Genomic DNA, 15,692 nt, shown 5'->3' with positions numbered 1-15,692 from the left:
AAACGTGTTACTGGCATGCTATGAAGGTTTCTATCTTAGCCGACATGTTCCGAGTGTTTCTTTTTTTCCTTTTTGATTTGAGGGTGGTAATGTTCTGAATTTGTCTACTCCTGAAGTAAATTTTGAAATTCATGGAACATGCTGAATTTTTGTCCTGCTGAAGACAGAGCATGCACCTGAAAAACAGAGCAAACAGAGCTGTTTGCTGGTTCAGAACGTACAGAGCTGTTTGTAGGTTCAGAACACATACAGAGGAAAAAAGTTGAAAAAAATGAGACCTGGGAGTCGGAACCCAGCCCCACCCTCCGTCGACGGCCCGTCCAATAAAAGTTGCGCCACTTTAGCACTTTTAGTCCGTCGGGACCAACATTGCTTTAGCAGACGCCCAAAGACGCGCGACCAAAAAGAAGACAATGCAAATTGTGAAGCGCGCGCAATCCGGAGCCCAAAATGTGCTGCGCGCGCCCAAAACTTTTTAGCGCTACAGCATCTGCTGGAGCTGTTGGGCGCCCAAAAAAACTAATTTTTAATGCGCGGAGCTCTTTTCGGGCGCCTGTTGGAGATGCTCTGAGATGCCGACGGCGGCGCCGTATTCTTGGCCGTTTCTTTTTTTTGTTCTTAATAAAAACACCCGAACGGCATCTTAGATCGAGCAAAACAAAGGCCAGTGAAATGGATAGACAACTGGACATAGAACGAGCAGTAAAAAAAATAAAATTACATTAAAAAGCATACTAGTCTTCTTTCTCTGATTGTACGCCGCCCGCCGGAGATTACAAATAGCACTGAACCAACAGTAAAGAAAAAAGGACACCTGCAAACACCCTAGCCGTACAAGGCTTTGAAGACTGGAATAGCCACTCACCACTTGAGACGAGATCTGAAAATTATTGAAGTTGCATCGGCCGGAGCATCACCCAACAAAGCAGACTTGCAATCCACCGCCATCAGTTTAGAGGATTGGAGAAACGCTCCTGTGTGCGCTCCTGTGAGACCTTGGAGGCTTGACTCGATTCATAGTGCGATGTGGTGGGCCGAGTGTATTTTTTTCTTGGGGGAACTGGGTCGAGTGTAAAGGTATAAAAAAATCATGAAAATCCTAGGCAGGCCATGGCCCGGTTCGGCCCCAATGAAGCTCCGCCCCTGTGTTTCAGCTCCACATTGTGGTTTTTCTATGCCCCATGCATGCATGATACCTATGACTTGCCGCATGCGCCATAGGCATCACGCATTCTATCATAATTCTTCCCCGGGCATTGTCTCATGGAAGCTCACTAAGACTTCAATTTGTGTAGGGCTTTTCCATGCGCCATTCGTGATGCCTATGCGGCGAAGGTTATTTTATATTGGAGCCAGTTGCATAGACACTCTCTTCGCTCCAAAATATTTGCAGTTTTAGGTTTGTCCTAAATCAAACTTAGAGAAAATTATTGATGAACCATATGTCGGTCATATAGTGGATCGGAAGGAGTACAAGGCAACACATGCCACGGTGCCTCCGCCATTTATTGATTGTTCACTTAAGATAACTCATATGTTTACGATAATCATCTTTCGTCGACCTGCTACCAATTATCTTTATTTAAGTCATTTTCGTGGCTTTTTTACAACAAACTATAAGATAAGTATAGCATAATGCAACTGCATAATCGAGCCCGCGTGGAAAAATAGACAGAAGAAGTTGGAGAAGCAAATTATAAATCACCACATTGCCAAACATGGCTTAATCGTCAAAGTCAAATTAAGCCACCAATGATTTGCCTCCCTATTTTGAAATCGTACTCTCATATGGTGATATGAAACTTTTTTTTTGAACTTCGGTGACGATTATTAAATAGTAGTCATGTCCGTTACAAGAGAAGAGATTAAAGAAATCAGGAGGATGATCACGCCACTCCTCGGGAAGTTCCACCAGTAACTAGCTAGGGCCAACCAATGCGCTGTGACATTACTTTTTCGGGCACAATGACAGCGGCCTTGCTGAAAGAAGTCATCAACTTTTGACAATCATCAGTAATCACGGCTCCTGAAAGCTTTTGGTGGGGCCTTCCCCATTGCCGCTAGCGAATTCGCCACAATACCTGGTGATATGCAACTCCGTCTGGTGATCTACGATGGGTTACGACTAATAGAGAAGATGAAGTGTCATTTAAATCGGGCATATGATTGGGATGCAACATCCTATCTAGGACAAGGCCCATGTGCAACGCCAACTAGGCCACACCATTGCACTAATAGAAGAGAGGTGGAAAGGATGATGGGCTTGGGAGGTATAGCCCAAAGACTGAAGGAGGGGAAATGATTTTTCTTCTTAAATAATATAGAAACTAAATGCTAGTTAAATTAGCTATAAAAAAATCTGTGCTGCTTATATTAATGTCATCTCGAAGCAAAGAAAAATACTCTCTCCGTCCGAAAATATTTGTAGGAGAAATGGATGTATCTAGACGCATTTTAGTTCTTGATACATCCATCTTTATCCATTTCTCCGACAAGTGTTTCCAGACGGAGAGAGTACAATCCTACCAAAAGGAATTGTTAGGAGAAATTTCACTTCACCTCTTTCTTTCATTCTCTTACTCTAGACATGGTGGATGCCACGCCGTCGCCACCTCACGGAGCACCACGTCCTACATTGAGCTTACACCAAGCATAGTCGATCGATGCATTGTCCAATTTTGCTTTGCGGCTTTGTGCTTCATGAACAACCATCTCGTCTCTGATCCCACTGCAACACTATTAGGTCACCCTAGAACATCAAATCCAAAGAAAATATAACTTGCAAAGATATATCCATGCCTCAATTTGGGCTTAGCATAGATTTTATTACTCCCATCCGATCCAAACTAATTGGTGTTCACTTAGTATTTAACTCACATAGATCTATTGTCTTGGCTGAAGTAATAAAAGTTTTTATGTCAAGTCACGTATCAACGTCGATTGTCGACTTCACTTTCATCGTGACATCCACAGCCAGGCGGCGGACTCCGGTGGAGAGTAGGGCGTGGACACGGACGTGCCCACGTCCAGCGAAGAGTAGGACTTGAAACATGGACGTGCCCATGACCGGCGAAGAGTAGAATAGGCTAATTACTTTTGTTATGTAAAAATGTTTGGTGTGTTCGTTTCAGTGATCCGCATTGGAGTTGCCATAACCCTAGACCATCAAATCCGGAGAAAGAACAACTTGCAAGACACATTCATGCCTCTATATTTTGGCTTAACACATAGATTTACTAGTTGCTACGTATTTATTTGTTCACATATTATAGACTTAGTTATTTCAGCGTAATAAGTAGAAGTTTTTATTTATGTCAAGTCGCAAACCCAAAGAGCGACCAAACGCCAAAGCGAACGACTTCCCGGAAACTACTTGGCTTCCTTCCTCGCGCGCCGCGACCGCCGCCGGCGATGGAGCCGCGGCCGCCGCCGTCGCCGTCGCCGCCTCAGGCGCCCCCCTCCTCCGCCGTGCGGGTCCTCTCCCGCGCGCCTCCCCCCGCCTCCGCCCCCTCCCCCTCCCCGGCCGCGGCCGCCTCGCCGCCGCACGACGGCGGCGTGGTCGTCGTCGGCTTCGTGGGCGGCGCGGGGGGCGCCGCCGCGCGCCTCGCGGACCGGATCCTCGACGCCCCCGTGTTCTCCCCCGGCGGCTCGGCCAGGACCCTCGCCAGGGGCGTCAGGTACCACCGCGACGGGGACAGGAGGATGGTCTTCCTCCACCTCGCCTCCCCGGCCCCGCCCCCGCCGCGGGAGGCGGGCGGCGGGAGCACCGGCGGCGGCGACCTCCCGGAGATGCTCTTCATGTTCTCGGTGAGTGCTGCCCCTCACTGTGATTCAGCCATGGATGGATTAAGCTCACTGCTCACCAGATGCTACTCTTAACTCTGAAGCCATCAGATTTTGTGCTTGCCTGACTGCTATGCCGTCTTGGTCATATAAGGCTTTCTCGCAGTGTTGCGATGAAACTATTGTGCTTGCTAGCTACTGATGCAAAAGAGCGAAACTTGAGAAGAATCTGGGGGCATAATTTTTGATACGCTGTATTCAAAGTTCAGACTGCACATAATATTTCTTATTATGCCTGCTTGGACATTTGGCCATTGTAGGTGGTCAAGTGCATAGCCTTTTCGACTGGGTGTTACGATTCTTATGCTGACTGCTACAAGTTCCAGTGATTAGTTGCAAATAGGACTGTTTTCTCATCCTCATTCGCAAAATGTAACCTGAACATGAAGTGACTGTTGATTTGCAAAAATTTACCTGGTTTTGGAAATTTGGTGCTAAGGTGGAAGGGTTGGCACTATTTCCCTGGTGTGACACTGCATCATTTTTAATAGAGTATTGGGGGAACTAATACCGTCGCAGATGGATGCTAAGTTTGTGGAAATTCCCGCGATCCAGACATGGCAGGGTCACAACTACTAGTAGCTTTGATAATAATAGCTAGGGACTTACTTTGGTTTACTTGGTCTATGCAGAGCTGGCATCTCAGAGCTACACCTCCAACAGTTTTACTTGCTTACAACTTACATGTAATGGCATCTAAGATTTAGTGCTGATCATAAAGATAATAGAGTTCAGTGCGATACCTCCCTTATTATTATTCTGTTTGTTTCATTCACCAATGTAATGATAAATAGCTTTGGAAACAGAGGTGGCTAATTGAAGTTTAAGATTCACTTATTTGAAGGTTGATTCTGATATCTGCTTTTATATTTTTTTGGGAAATTCTAGGTTTGCCATGTAATAATATTTCTCCAAGAAGGCTTCCGGTTTGACACACAGACCTTGAAGAGTTTTAGGCTGCTGCAATCTTCGAAGCATGCTTTTGCACCATTTGTGAGGTCACTAGTAGCACCGGGAACGCCATCCAAAGCTGCTCCTTCTGGCACGCCAGGGACACCATCCAAAGCTACTCCTTCTGGCACCCCGACTCGGCCTACCCGCAGGGCTTCATCAATCTCCCCTCCGGCACGCCGTGGAGGTCACTCGGGACACCAACCCTCAGCCATCTCGTTGATGTCAGGAACCGGTTCGCATGCTTCTGTGTTGCCAGGCCAATGCATCCCTGTTGTCCTCTTTGTCTTTGAGGATGATATCATTGATGGTCCAAGTGCTGCAACAAGTTTGGATGATATGGGGGAGACATCTTCATCAAATCAGGCTTCTGGCACTTCAAAAGGTTCTGGCTCAGTGGTAATGCTCGCCCGACCAGCCAGCAAATCTGAGGGTAGTTTCACCAAGAAGCTGCATTTGTCTCTGGAAGGTCAGATCCGGTTCTTGCTGAAGAGGTGCCGGACACTTACCGGTCTGGAGTCAGGGCATAATGGTCCAAGGGGTGCTGGTAACGTGAGCCATCTTCCTTTGTTCTCACTTGATTCATCCAGAGTTGTTGCCCTGTTGGACCGCTCAATTAATAAGAAACAGGAGCCACTGGATATCATCGCAGGACTGTTTGAAGATTCTTTCAGCTCCAAGTCATCGTTGGATGCCGCTTCACTAGAAAACAACTGCCAATCTGCAAACCACGAAGATGTTCAGTTGATCAAGGATTTTATATTTCGGCAGTCCGACGGACTGAGAGGGAAAGGCGGGTATTCAGGCAATGCGTCTGCTGGCTCTGTTGCTGGTGTCGGTATGGTGGCTGCGGCAGCAGCTGCAGCAGCTGCGTCCGCATCATCTGGGAAGCCAGTTAGTGTTCCTGATCTCCCTAGTTTTGATAAATGGTTCTCCATTAGTACATCTATTATATCTGGACTGATTAGTGCAAAAGATGGGATCGATAATTCCGAAAGTGCGAGGGGATCATCTACTCATGCAAGTTCTAGTTTGAAGAACGAGCAATCTAGTGCTATTGAAACTGCTTTATCTTGCTTGGAAAGCAACAAAGGGCTTAACATGAAATTTTCCTCATCGTGGTGCCAAAAGGTGCTTCCAGTTGCTAAGGAGGTGTACTTGAAAGATTTGCCTGACTTTTACCCAACTAGCGTGCATGAAGTGCAGCTACAGAAAGCATTGCGATCCTTTCACTCAACAGTCAAAGGACCGGCTGTCAAGGTATTCTCCAAGAAGCTAGAAGATGAATGCAAAACAATATGGGAAGCTGGAAGGCAGCAATGCGATGCTGTCAGCCTTACTGGCAGGCCATGCAAGCACCAGCGCCATGGTAAATTATCTTCATCAGATGCTGTCGAACAACATTCTAGTGGTTACGTCTTCCTCCATGCATGTGCCTGTGGACGGTCGCGTCGCCTTAGAGATGATCCTTTTGACTTTGAGACAGCCAATGTATCATTTAACTGCTTCTCCAATTGTGAGGATCTACTACCCACCCTTGTGCTACCGAGGGGGGTTGATGCTAGTTCATTTCCGGCATCCTCTTGGCGTTTGGTGCGCCTTGGAGGAGCAAGATATTACAAGCCAACGAAAGGGTTGCTCCAAGCTGGATTTTGCTCAAAGGACAAGTATCTTTTGAAGTGGACAATATCTCTTGGCAAAGGACAAGGAAAAAATGGCACCCATGCTGCCACTAAATCTTCCTCCATGACATCTAATGTGAACCCCCAGATTCCACCTGCTGTTTCTAGAGAAGTAAAGTCCATCACAAACCAAGCCGCACCAGAAATTAGATCTGCAAAGCTTGAAAATCCCAGAAAACAACCTGAAGTGCAATCAACGAACAACTCAGCTATTAGTTTTGGTAAAGGTCATCCAAATTTTACTATGAAAAAGCCTTTTGCTGAAGTTGTTGCTGGCAGCACAACTAAAGATTCTGAGTTTCCTGCTCTCCAGCTGAAGAGACCACCAAAACCTGCTGGCCGAAAAGATGAACGGCAAGTGAGCGCAGCGGAACAGACTAATGGCCGAACCAATGCAGCTCTCAGTCAAGGACCTGTAGCTGAAAATGAATCTGAGAAGATGAGCAACAATATGAGCAGTGAAACTGCTGATGGGAAGCCCTTTCTACAGATCGGGGGCAACATAGTGCCAGTTACTGTTGGAAATGAGACTAAAGAAGCTGCCCAAACCATACAACAGTTTGTAGTATATGTGGGATTTGAGCATGAGTGCTCGTATGGTCACCGTTTCTTACTGTCAGAGAAGTATCTTAAGGAAATTGATTATGAAAGATCTTATCAAAACAATGAAGCAGAAAGTAAGCACAGTTCACAAAAGTTGCCCCCAAATGCATCTAAGTCGGCAGCAACTACAGGAAATGGAAACAATGGGCGGAAATCCAATAGGCCAATGGAATCATCAGGGAGAAATAGCAGGCAGCAATTGCTTCAGCCCGGCGTTGATGGAGAAACCTTGCGGCCTGCTCATATTCTGTCAGATGCACATACTGTCAGAAAGGGAGAGCATTATCTTCAATACATTACAGCTGATGATGGTGGAGAAGCATATTCACTTTTGAACAGAAATCTGCCGATATATATGCACTGCCCACATTGCAAAAGCTCAGATGGGAAGGGGCATCAAGATGTAAAAGTTGCTGGTGCTGTGTCACAACTTCAACGGATTTTTATCGTAAGTTTATTTTTCAAGCTACAGTTCTTTTATCAGCATTTTTTTGATGATTTACATTGGGAACATAGATTGATAGATGTTAAAATTTTATTTCTAATACTGATCTTTAAGCACTCCCTGCTTAACATTGCAGTATCTATATAACTGATCTTTATGTCATTCCACTGATGTTGCTTTCCGGCGCAGGTGACGCCTGATTTCCCTGTCCTGTTGGCTAGCTGCCCACTCGTGCAGTTTGAGGTGGGTACAATCAATCAACAATACCTATGTGATCTTCTAAACACTTCAATGCTGACCAAATGAATTAGTAAATCGTAGTAATACAGATCATGTGAACTCGTGCATTATCGTATTTATTACTAATGGATTCCTTGTTTTTCCTTTTGGGCATCAGAGGTCATGTCTGCCATCAAATGTATCTGACCGTGATCAACAAGGATCGTTCAGTCTTGGATGCCGAGTTCTCCTTCCACCCGAGAGCTTTCTTACCCTGCGGCTTCCATTCGTATACGGTGCGGAGACAAGGGATGGAAGCACATCCCCCCTCAAACACCTCGAGCAGCAACCAGAGCTGACAGCATGGCTCGTCGGAGGCACAGCTTTGCAGATCGTGTCAGCAGGACACGTTGCCGAGAAAGAAGCCAACGTGCCGTGATGCACTTGGGGGAGTCTAAGGTTTTGATGAGTGGTCCAGGCGTAACTCTACTCACTTCCAGGACGTGCATGCAGCAGCCAGCAGGTAACCTTTGTAACAGTAGTTTTGCACTCTCTTCATTTCTCAACATCGCTCTCTTTTCGTGAGATACGTATAACTTTATCTGTTTCTTATTCTTCAGTATGTGTTCCGCGCTCAAGGCATGATTCCTGTCAGAGGTGTTTTGCTTGTGCTCCTGGGATTTATTTATGCTGCCGAGCTGCTGATGTAGCTACTAGTACAAGAATACTGCAGAGTCAGAGATACAGGTACATATATGGCTGCAGCTCTGCACTTTTACTCTTGCTGTGTCATTGTGATGGATCATCATCGGTGACATCGTTTGGTAGTGTTTAACCGATGGTTTTAGGATTTGTTTTGTTTAGATCCACCCACCACAGATGAGCCAAACCCCGCTGTGGCCTGTTACAACCCTGGCGCTGAAACTCGTGTTTGGTGAAATACTCTTAGCCTTGTATATATATTTGTATAAAGCGAGAAAAGGCGTCCGGTCGCTGGATGATGTGTTGCACAGAATAGTGGTGTTTGGAACAAAGTATTGCCCCTCCAACTCCATATGATGCCCACGAATCCTTTCTTTCTCTCATGTTTGCCATACATACATGGTCGTTAGTTAATTCATTCATACATACATGCATGGTTGAGACAAATCTTTGAGAAATAACCCTGAACACTTTGCATTGCATGCAGCCTTTTCCCCGGAGAAAAAACGTGGAAGCTCGAGGTCGCCATGCCCCGCCCGCCGCTCCTTCTAGGACGGAGATCTGCGACGCACCGCAGAATGTCGAAGCACATGAAGACCCGCCCTCGGGTTGCCGAAGTTCAAAAGGCAGAAAGTGGCGAGGTGGTCACATGCCTGCTCTGCTCTGCTTCACCTTGCCCAACAACGGTTGGTTTTCACGTGAACACGGAGGAATCAGGACGGCGGTGTTGCACGGTCTATGCTGTGTAATGCAACCGATTTTCTGATTGGGTCGCCCGATCGAGGCACCGTCTTTTTTTGCATTTGACAAACGGCTGTGCTCTGCTACCTGACGATCTTCTTCTTGGCTGGCTGAACTGGGTTTTCTCCAACGAATTATCTGCAATCATCTCCTCGTATTTGTTTTTGATCAGACAATCTAAATGATGTAGATTTACTCCCTAATAAGAAGAAGCAAAAAACCCTCTGCAGTGTGCAAATGACACCGAAAACGTAGCGCTCTGTCAACCAATATGGAATCACAGGGGCTCCAAATCTCTGTCACTCCGTTGCGAGAATCAAGCAGCTGAAGTGAGTCCGATTACGCAATCGCTCGCTTGCAACACGGAGATTCAATAAACCTCAGGCCATTCAGAAGGGCCGCCGCTTCCGCTGTCGCCACATCAAGCATGTGATGAACTAAGCATGTCAGAACCCGCCATGGCTTCACCTCCATCATCTCCGAGGACTGAGCACTGCTATAGGGACGACAACCTTCTGCCCGATCGATCTTCGCACGACGGGTCTAATCAGCCGTTAGATTGCATTATTTTCCTAATCACTGCCGTTCACATTAGGCATCGTGCCTGAATCGTCCGTAGACCATCGTGTGCAGAGCACTTTCGCTGAGGACTTGTGCAGTTGATCAAAGAAAGACGTGTCAACACTCAGTTTGCAGGTTCACATACGCTGGGCGCAAGACTGTTTTCTTGATAATTTTGTGTATTCTAGTATAGTGTGTGTTACACCTCATTTTTAAATGGAGAATATGTGTGGTTTTCCACTCCACAAAAATGTGCGGTTTTACAATGGAACATGAGTTCATTTTCGTCCGACAGACTTTGGAGTTATATATAGGTGAATTAATGGGGTGCCAAGAAAGAAAGAAAGCAACAAACATGTGACGTGAGAACGAGATCGATCGATCGACCGATGCCATATCCATGGAGCATGCACCGTGCGAGTTGCGACTACTCTTTCGATCGTTGCTGCCAGTTAAAGTAGTGCATGTCACGGAAGGAAAAATATACTCCCTCAAAAAAACCGGTCGGGGATGTGGGGGTTTCTGGCGTTGAAGTAGAAGGCACATTCAGATGGAAGACCGAGGCGGCGGCAGCTCGGCAAACAGCATGGCGTTGAGCAGACGGATGAGAAAAAAGTGACCGAAACACACAGCCTATTTTTTTTTCAAAAAAACTTCCGATCTATTCATCTTTAATCATGGCAGTACAATATATTTCAACACAGCGGTGAGACCATCTTTCGGCGGGCGAGTTTATTTATAGGAGAGATGATATGGTCACGGTGCATATAATATTAGGCGCGAGGATTAGTGACAGGCTCACCCCCATTTGCCACTCGTACCAGGGTCTCAGGTCCTTGTTTGGCAGGGCCTCTGCGAGCCAAGCATCGCCGGGCCATAAAACGAACCAAAGCCATGGACACGGGCGCACGGACGCTCTCCTCCTCTCCTCTCTCCCAGCCCGACATTCTCCACCACGAGCGCAGCGGCAAGGAGATAGAGATCGTCGATGGACGGGCACGCCGTGGACGAGCTGATCCGGCGGCTCCTGGACGGGAAGAAGGGCAAGGCGCCCGGCAAGAAGGTGCAGCTGAGCGAGGCGGAGATCCGGCACCTCTGCGTCACCGCCAAGGGCATCTTCCTCTCCCAGCCCAACCTCCTCGAGCTGGAGGCCCCCATCAACGTCTGCGGTGAGTCGAGTCGCCGGAGTCCGCCGGAGTCGGACGCACGGGAGCAAGCTCTCGTGCCGCCATGCATGCATGCATTGTCGATGGGTGGATTCAGTTAGTTTTGATTGACGTCGTACGTGGGGTTCTGGATTTTTGGGTGCTCGCGGTGCGCGTGCGTGCATGGCCTGCAGCCGTGTGCCGCGGTCCGTGGGTCCCCGTCCCTGTGGCCTCGCCTCCTTGCGGCCGGTGGCGGGGGTTGGTCGTCATGGAGCGGATCAGGGCTGGCCGGCTCCTCGCCCAGATCCGGGCTCGGTTCGTCTCTCACCACCGTAGGAGAATTAAATTATTAGGAAGATTAAGTAACATTACGTAGGTGGTTACGTAGGTGTAGGATTATTGGTCTGCTGCTCCCCTCGGGTGACGGCTGGTTAGACGGTGTCGGACATGTGGCCTCGTTGCTCGGCGATGAGACACCTAGTCTCATGTACGTGCACTGATAGAAAAAAGGCCTTTAGTCCCGGTTTGCAAAGGCCTTTAGTCCCGGCTGTGCAACCGGGACTAAATATGCGCGACTAAAGACCCCCCTTTAGTCGCGCCTCTTACGAACCGCGACTAAAGGCTTTAGTCCCGGTTCTCGTGGCTAACCGGGACTAAAAGCCTCCTCCGCAGTTTTTTTTAGGAATTTTTTTTATTTTCAAATTTCTGAATTATTTTAACCTCTAATCTCTAATCACCACCCCTCATCACTGCTTAATTTAACCTCTAATCTCTAATCACCCCTCATCAATTCAAATCATCTAACTTCCCGGACAGTCACCCATCCTCTCACTACTCCAGCCTGAGCACGCTTAACTTCCGGGTTCTATTCTCCCTCGTTTCCAAGTCTGCACTTGTTGTTTTCCTGACAATAGTAGGATGTCAATTCTATTAACCCTCAGGAATTTAGCTTGAGCATGAAGTGACACATTTCACTGTTTGAGTTTGAAACTATTGTTTTAAAAAACAATAATTATTTAGTAACACTAATATTTCTGGAATAATTAGTTTGACCATTGTTTGACCACTGTTTGACCACAGTTTGACCAGATTTGACCAAAATTAAAAAAAAACTGAAATAATTATTTAGTAACACTAATATTCTAGAATAATTAGTTTGACCATTGTTTGACCACAGTTTGAATTTTTTTGATTTTTTTGCCTCTCCAGATCTTAAAAGCCCCGTATCTTTTTTTCTGTTAGGTTTTTGAGGATTTTGAAAATGTTTAACGGGGTTCCCCCAGTTAAATTCGGATGTAACTTTTCGAGTAGATGATTTTTCATATAAAAAACTTTTTCATCCGAGTTCGTATGCAAAAGTTATGTCCATTTTAAGAAATTCCAGAGAGATTTTGCAAATAAAGTCGAAATTCATATTTCTAAATTTTCCCAACAACTAGACCACATATCACATGGGAAACTTATTTTATTTTATTTTTTTGACATTTCCATCATTTTCTTTTGTTTTTTCTAAAACTGAAAAGGCGATCCACGGGCGGGGGGTAGAGTTTGAAAATGAGGCCTCAAATCCCTTTAGTCGCGGTTGGCCAGACCAACCGGGACTAAAGGTCTTCGGGCCGGCCTGAGGACCTTTAGTCCCGGTTGGCCAGGCCAACCGGGACTAACTAAAGCCCCCCCCGTCCGCCAGCGCGCGCTGGGCCCAGATAGTTGGTCGCGGGTCTCCTCCCGAACCGCGACTAAAGACCCCTTTGGTCGCGGTTCGATTATTTTGGGGACTAATGGGGGCGTATGGAAGCCTCTTTTTCTACTAGTGGTGGTGCATCTAAGTGTTGAAAATTGTTTCGTCATAGTAGTCAAGTTGGGGTCTGTTGTGATGTTCAAGCTCTTGTGGTGAATGTTTCTTGCTTTGTGATATAATCTCGAGTCTGGGTTTGTTTTGGCTGTCTTCGGGTTGTGGATCGCCAAGTCCTGAGTGGTAATCCTTATGTCTTTTTGGTTTTGTGGTGTCACTTGTTTGGGGTTGTGTTTTCTTAACATATAGCATAATCGTAAATGCTCACACACACATACACTTATTCCTATGAACGCACACACGCACGTCACATTTCTATGAGCACCTCTGAGATACTGAGCTGACACAACATCTTGGGACTGAAGAAATCATCACAGGCGCCTCGTAATTGATGGAAACCACTTCTCCCAACCAATTCCCTTCTTAATGATTATACATACAACTCTGCTGCATGGTATGGAAAAAAATGATTTTGACGTGCTTTTGTGCATGCATGTGTACGTGTCAGGCGACATCCACGGGCAGTTCTCGGACCTGCTCCGGCTGTTCGACTACGGCGGGCTGCCGCCGAGCGCCAACTACCTGTTCCTGGGCGACTACGTGGACCGGGGCAAGCAGAGCATCGAGACCATCTGCCTACTGCTAGCGTACAAGATCAAGTTCCCGGACAACTTCTTCCTGCTGCGGGGCAACCACGAGTGCGCCTCCATCAACCGCATCTACGGCTTCTACGACGAGTGCAAGCGCCGCTTCAGCGTCCGCCTCTGGAAGCTCTTCACCGACTGCTTCAACTGCCTCCCTGTGGCGGCGCTCATCGACGAGAAGATCCTGTGCATGCACGGCGGCCTCTCCCCGGACCTCGACAGCCTCGACCGGATCGCCGAGATCCAGCGCCCCGTTGACGTGCCCGACCAGGGCCTCCTCTGCGACCTCCTCTGGTCCGACCCCGACCGCGAGAGCCCCGGCTGGGGCGAGAACGACCGCGGCGTCTCCTTCACCTTTGGAGCCGACAAGGTCGCCGAGTTCTTGAACAAGCACGACCTCGACCTCATTTGCCGCGCCCACCAGGTATTGCAAACCTCTCCCCTCTCCTCTCCATCCTCTATGCATTGTCATTGACGGTTCTTGTCATGCCAATATAACGGTTAACATTTGAGGAAGCATAGGCTTTCCTACACCCCCTTATCTAGCCATCCATTTCTGCATCGTGATCTGTGCAAGTATTTTTGTCTTTTTGTTTCTCACAAATAGAACAACATATGAACCTCAAACTTTACACGACAACAAAACATTCTTACTACAATGTGGGAAAAAACTTTCAGATTCTTTCGTGAATCATATATAGTAAATATTATTAATTTTACTCAAAAATATCTCATTTTGTATATTTATGTCGGACAAAAAAATCTGAAAGTTTTTACCCACATTGTAGTAAGAATATTTTGTTGTCCTGAAAAGTTTGAAGTTCGTATGTTTTTTGTTTTAAAGAAAAAAAAAAGAAAATTTTATGTAGTAAGTTAGTTGTGTAGCACAGATCTCAAAACAATAGTAGAGATTAAAAATAAGAGGTGTCTTAAAGCCCGAGCTTCAAAAATCCACATTTACAATGTAACAGGTTGTGGAGGATGGGTACGAGTTCTTCGCGGATCGGCAACTGGTCACCATCTTCTCCGCGCCCAACTACTGCGGCGAGTTCAACAACGCCGGCGCGCTGATGAACGTCGACGCCAGCCTGCTCTGCTCGTTCCAGATCCTCAAGCCCTTGAGAGCCAAAGCGCAGGCGGACTAACAGAGTATTTATGTTGTTAGAGGCTCGATTAGAATCATGGAGATCTCATAGATTTGCATGCACGTACATATTTCTCCTCGCAGATCCATGGTTCTTTCGAATCATTTGCTTGTAATTCGTTATATATGTACGATCCATGTATGTCTCGAGAGACTCCGTAGTTGGAGGCTTGGGCGTTGATATGGAGCGGCCTCCATTGGCCAACCGCTCACATAGGAAGAAAGTTTCAGCTCCCTCCTTGTCCTCTCGCGCGGCCCATTTCCTTGCCCTATCAGTTGCATAGCCGGCAGAAGACATCGTAATCAGAGCGACTTCTTCCTAAGATCAAAAGGAGACTGCATCTAGCCAAGCCCGACCTCAACCTTTCGCCATGACCACCGCCTCCACCCAATCCAGCACCATGAGTGCCCTCTCCACATCCCTTGCATCATCATCCACCTTTGCACCTTCCTCCTCTAGCTCTACCTATTCCATGTCCATGGGACCATGAGTGCCCTCTCCACATCCCTTGCATCATCATCCACCTTTGCACCTTCCTCCTCTAGCTCTACCTATTCCATGTCCATGGGACCCCCACGTCAGGAGAAGCTAACGAGGAACAACTTCCTCATGTGAAAGGCTATCGTCCTGCCTCAAATCAAAGGCGAACAGATGGGCCACCGCATTGATCCGGAGAGCCAAGTGCCGCCAGAAACCCTCACCACCACCAAGGATGGGAAGGAAGAACAGATCACAAACTTCGCCCGAGTTCTCAGGTATGCACAGCAATAGTAAGTTCAAGGTTTTCTGATGGGTTCACTTTCTCGCGAGATTCTTGCGTAGGTGGTTACCCTACAAACATCGGCGGTGATGTGGGCAGCGATCCATGCCACGTTTGCTGCCCAAACCCAAGCTCAAGCTATCAATACTCGGATTGAATTCACAAGCCTCAAGAAGGGAAATCTGAGCATGGCCTAGTACCTTGCCAAGATCAAGATGCTCGCCAACGAGATCGCCTACACCAGATCAGCGCCGACATGCGACAAAATCGTCTCTCATGTCCTGGCCGCCGTAGGACAGGTTTAGGGTCGGGCCGCTTTTTTTGTTTTAAATGTTTGTAATGAAATGAAAATCCGTCGTGTTTGCACGAATCTCGTCCGATTTATATGAAAATCCACTGTGTTTACATGAATTTCGTCCGGTTAGTTGAAATGGTGTTTTAAATGTATGCGGGTAGCGT

General features: G+C 47.1%; 2 protein-coding genes across 3 annotated transcripts; both read left to right on the top strand.

The window, feature by feature from the left end:
* Positions 1–3,342: 3,342 nt before the first annotated feature.
* Positions 3,343–9,333, top strand: LOC109743499 (uncharacterized). Its single transcript, XM_020302598.4, has 6 exons — positions 3,343–3,807; positions 4,732–7,527; positions 7,714–7,767; positions 7,922–8,266; positions 8,364–8,490; positions 8,933–9,333. Exons 1-4 carry the CDS (start codon positions 3,412–3,414, stop codon positions 8,180–8,182), a joined length of 3,507 nt encoding a protein of 1,168 aa, XP_020158187.2. The 5' UTR covers positions 3,343–3,411; the 3' UTR covers positions 8,183–8,266; positions 8,364–8,490; positions 8,933–9,333.
* A 1,281-nt stretch (positions 9,334–10,614) lies between these two features.
* Positions 10,615–14,608, top strand: LOC109743491 (serine/threonine-protein phosphatase PP1). Of its 2 annotated transcripts, none has more exons than XM_020302586.4 (3): positions 10,615–10,916; positions 13,193–13,752; positions 14,300–14,608. In XM_020302586.4, exons 1-3 carry the CDS (start codon positions 10,736–10,738, stop codon positions 14,471–14,473), a joined length of 915 nt encoding a protein of 304 aa, XP_020158175.1. In that variant the 5' UTR covers positions 10,615–10,735; the 3' UTR covers positions 14,474–14,608. The 2 variants fall into 2 exon arrangements, with proteins under 2 accessions (XP_020158175.1, XP_073358747.1); XM_073502646.1 differs by having other exon boundaries at positions 10,650–12,467; positions 12,528–13,752.
* The last annotated feature ends 1,084 nt before the right edge of the window (positions 14,609–15,692 follow it).

Source organism: Aegilops tauschii, chromosome 6 (genome assembly GCF_002575655.3).
Source record: "Aegilops tauschii subsp. strangulata cultivar AL8/78 chromosome 6, Aet v6.0, whole genome shotgun sequence".
NCBI classification, from domain to species: domain Eukaryota; kingdom Viridiplantae; phylum Streptophyta; class Magnoliopsida; order Poales; family Poaceae; genus Aegilops; species Aegilops tauschii.
This window is presented reverse-complemented; position numbering and strand designations above follow the sequence as displayed.

Coding starts and splice junctions, on each gene's coding strand:
- LOC109743499 (XM_020302598.4), top strand. CDS start 3,412: ATGGAGCCGCGGCCGCCGCCGTCGCCGTCGCCGCCTCAGGCGCCCCCC. Junction 3,808..4,731: donor AGATGCTCTTCATGTTCTCG/GTGAGTGCTGCC, acceptor GGGAAATTCTAG/GTTTGCCATGTAATAATATT. Junction 7,768..7,921: donor GCCCACTCGTGCAGTTTGAG/GTGGGTACAATC, acceptor TTTGGGCATCAG/AGGTCATGTCTGCCATCAAA.
- LOC109743491 (XM_020302586.4), top strand. CDS start 10,736: ATGGACGGGCACGCCGTGGACGAGCTGATCCGGCGGCTCCTGGACGGG. Junction 10,917..13,192: donor GGCCCCCATCAACGTCTGCG/GTGAGTCGAGTC, acceptor TGTACGTGTCAG/GCGACATCCACGGGCAGTTC. Junction 13,753..14,299: donor TCATTTGCCGCGCCCACCAG/GTATTGCAAACC, acceptor ACAATGTAACAG/GTTGTGGAGGATGGGTACGA.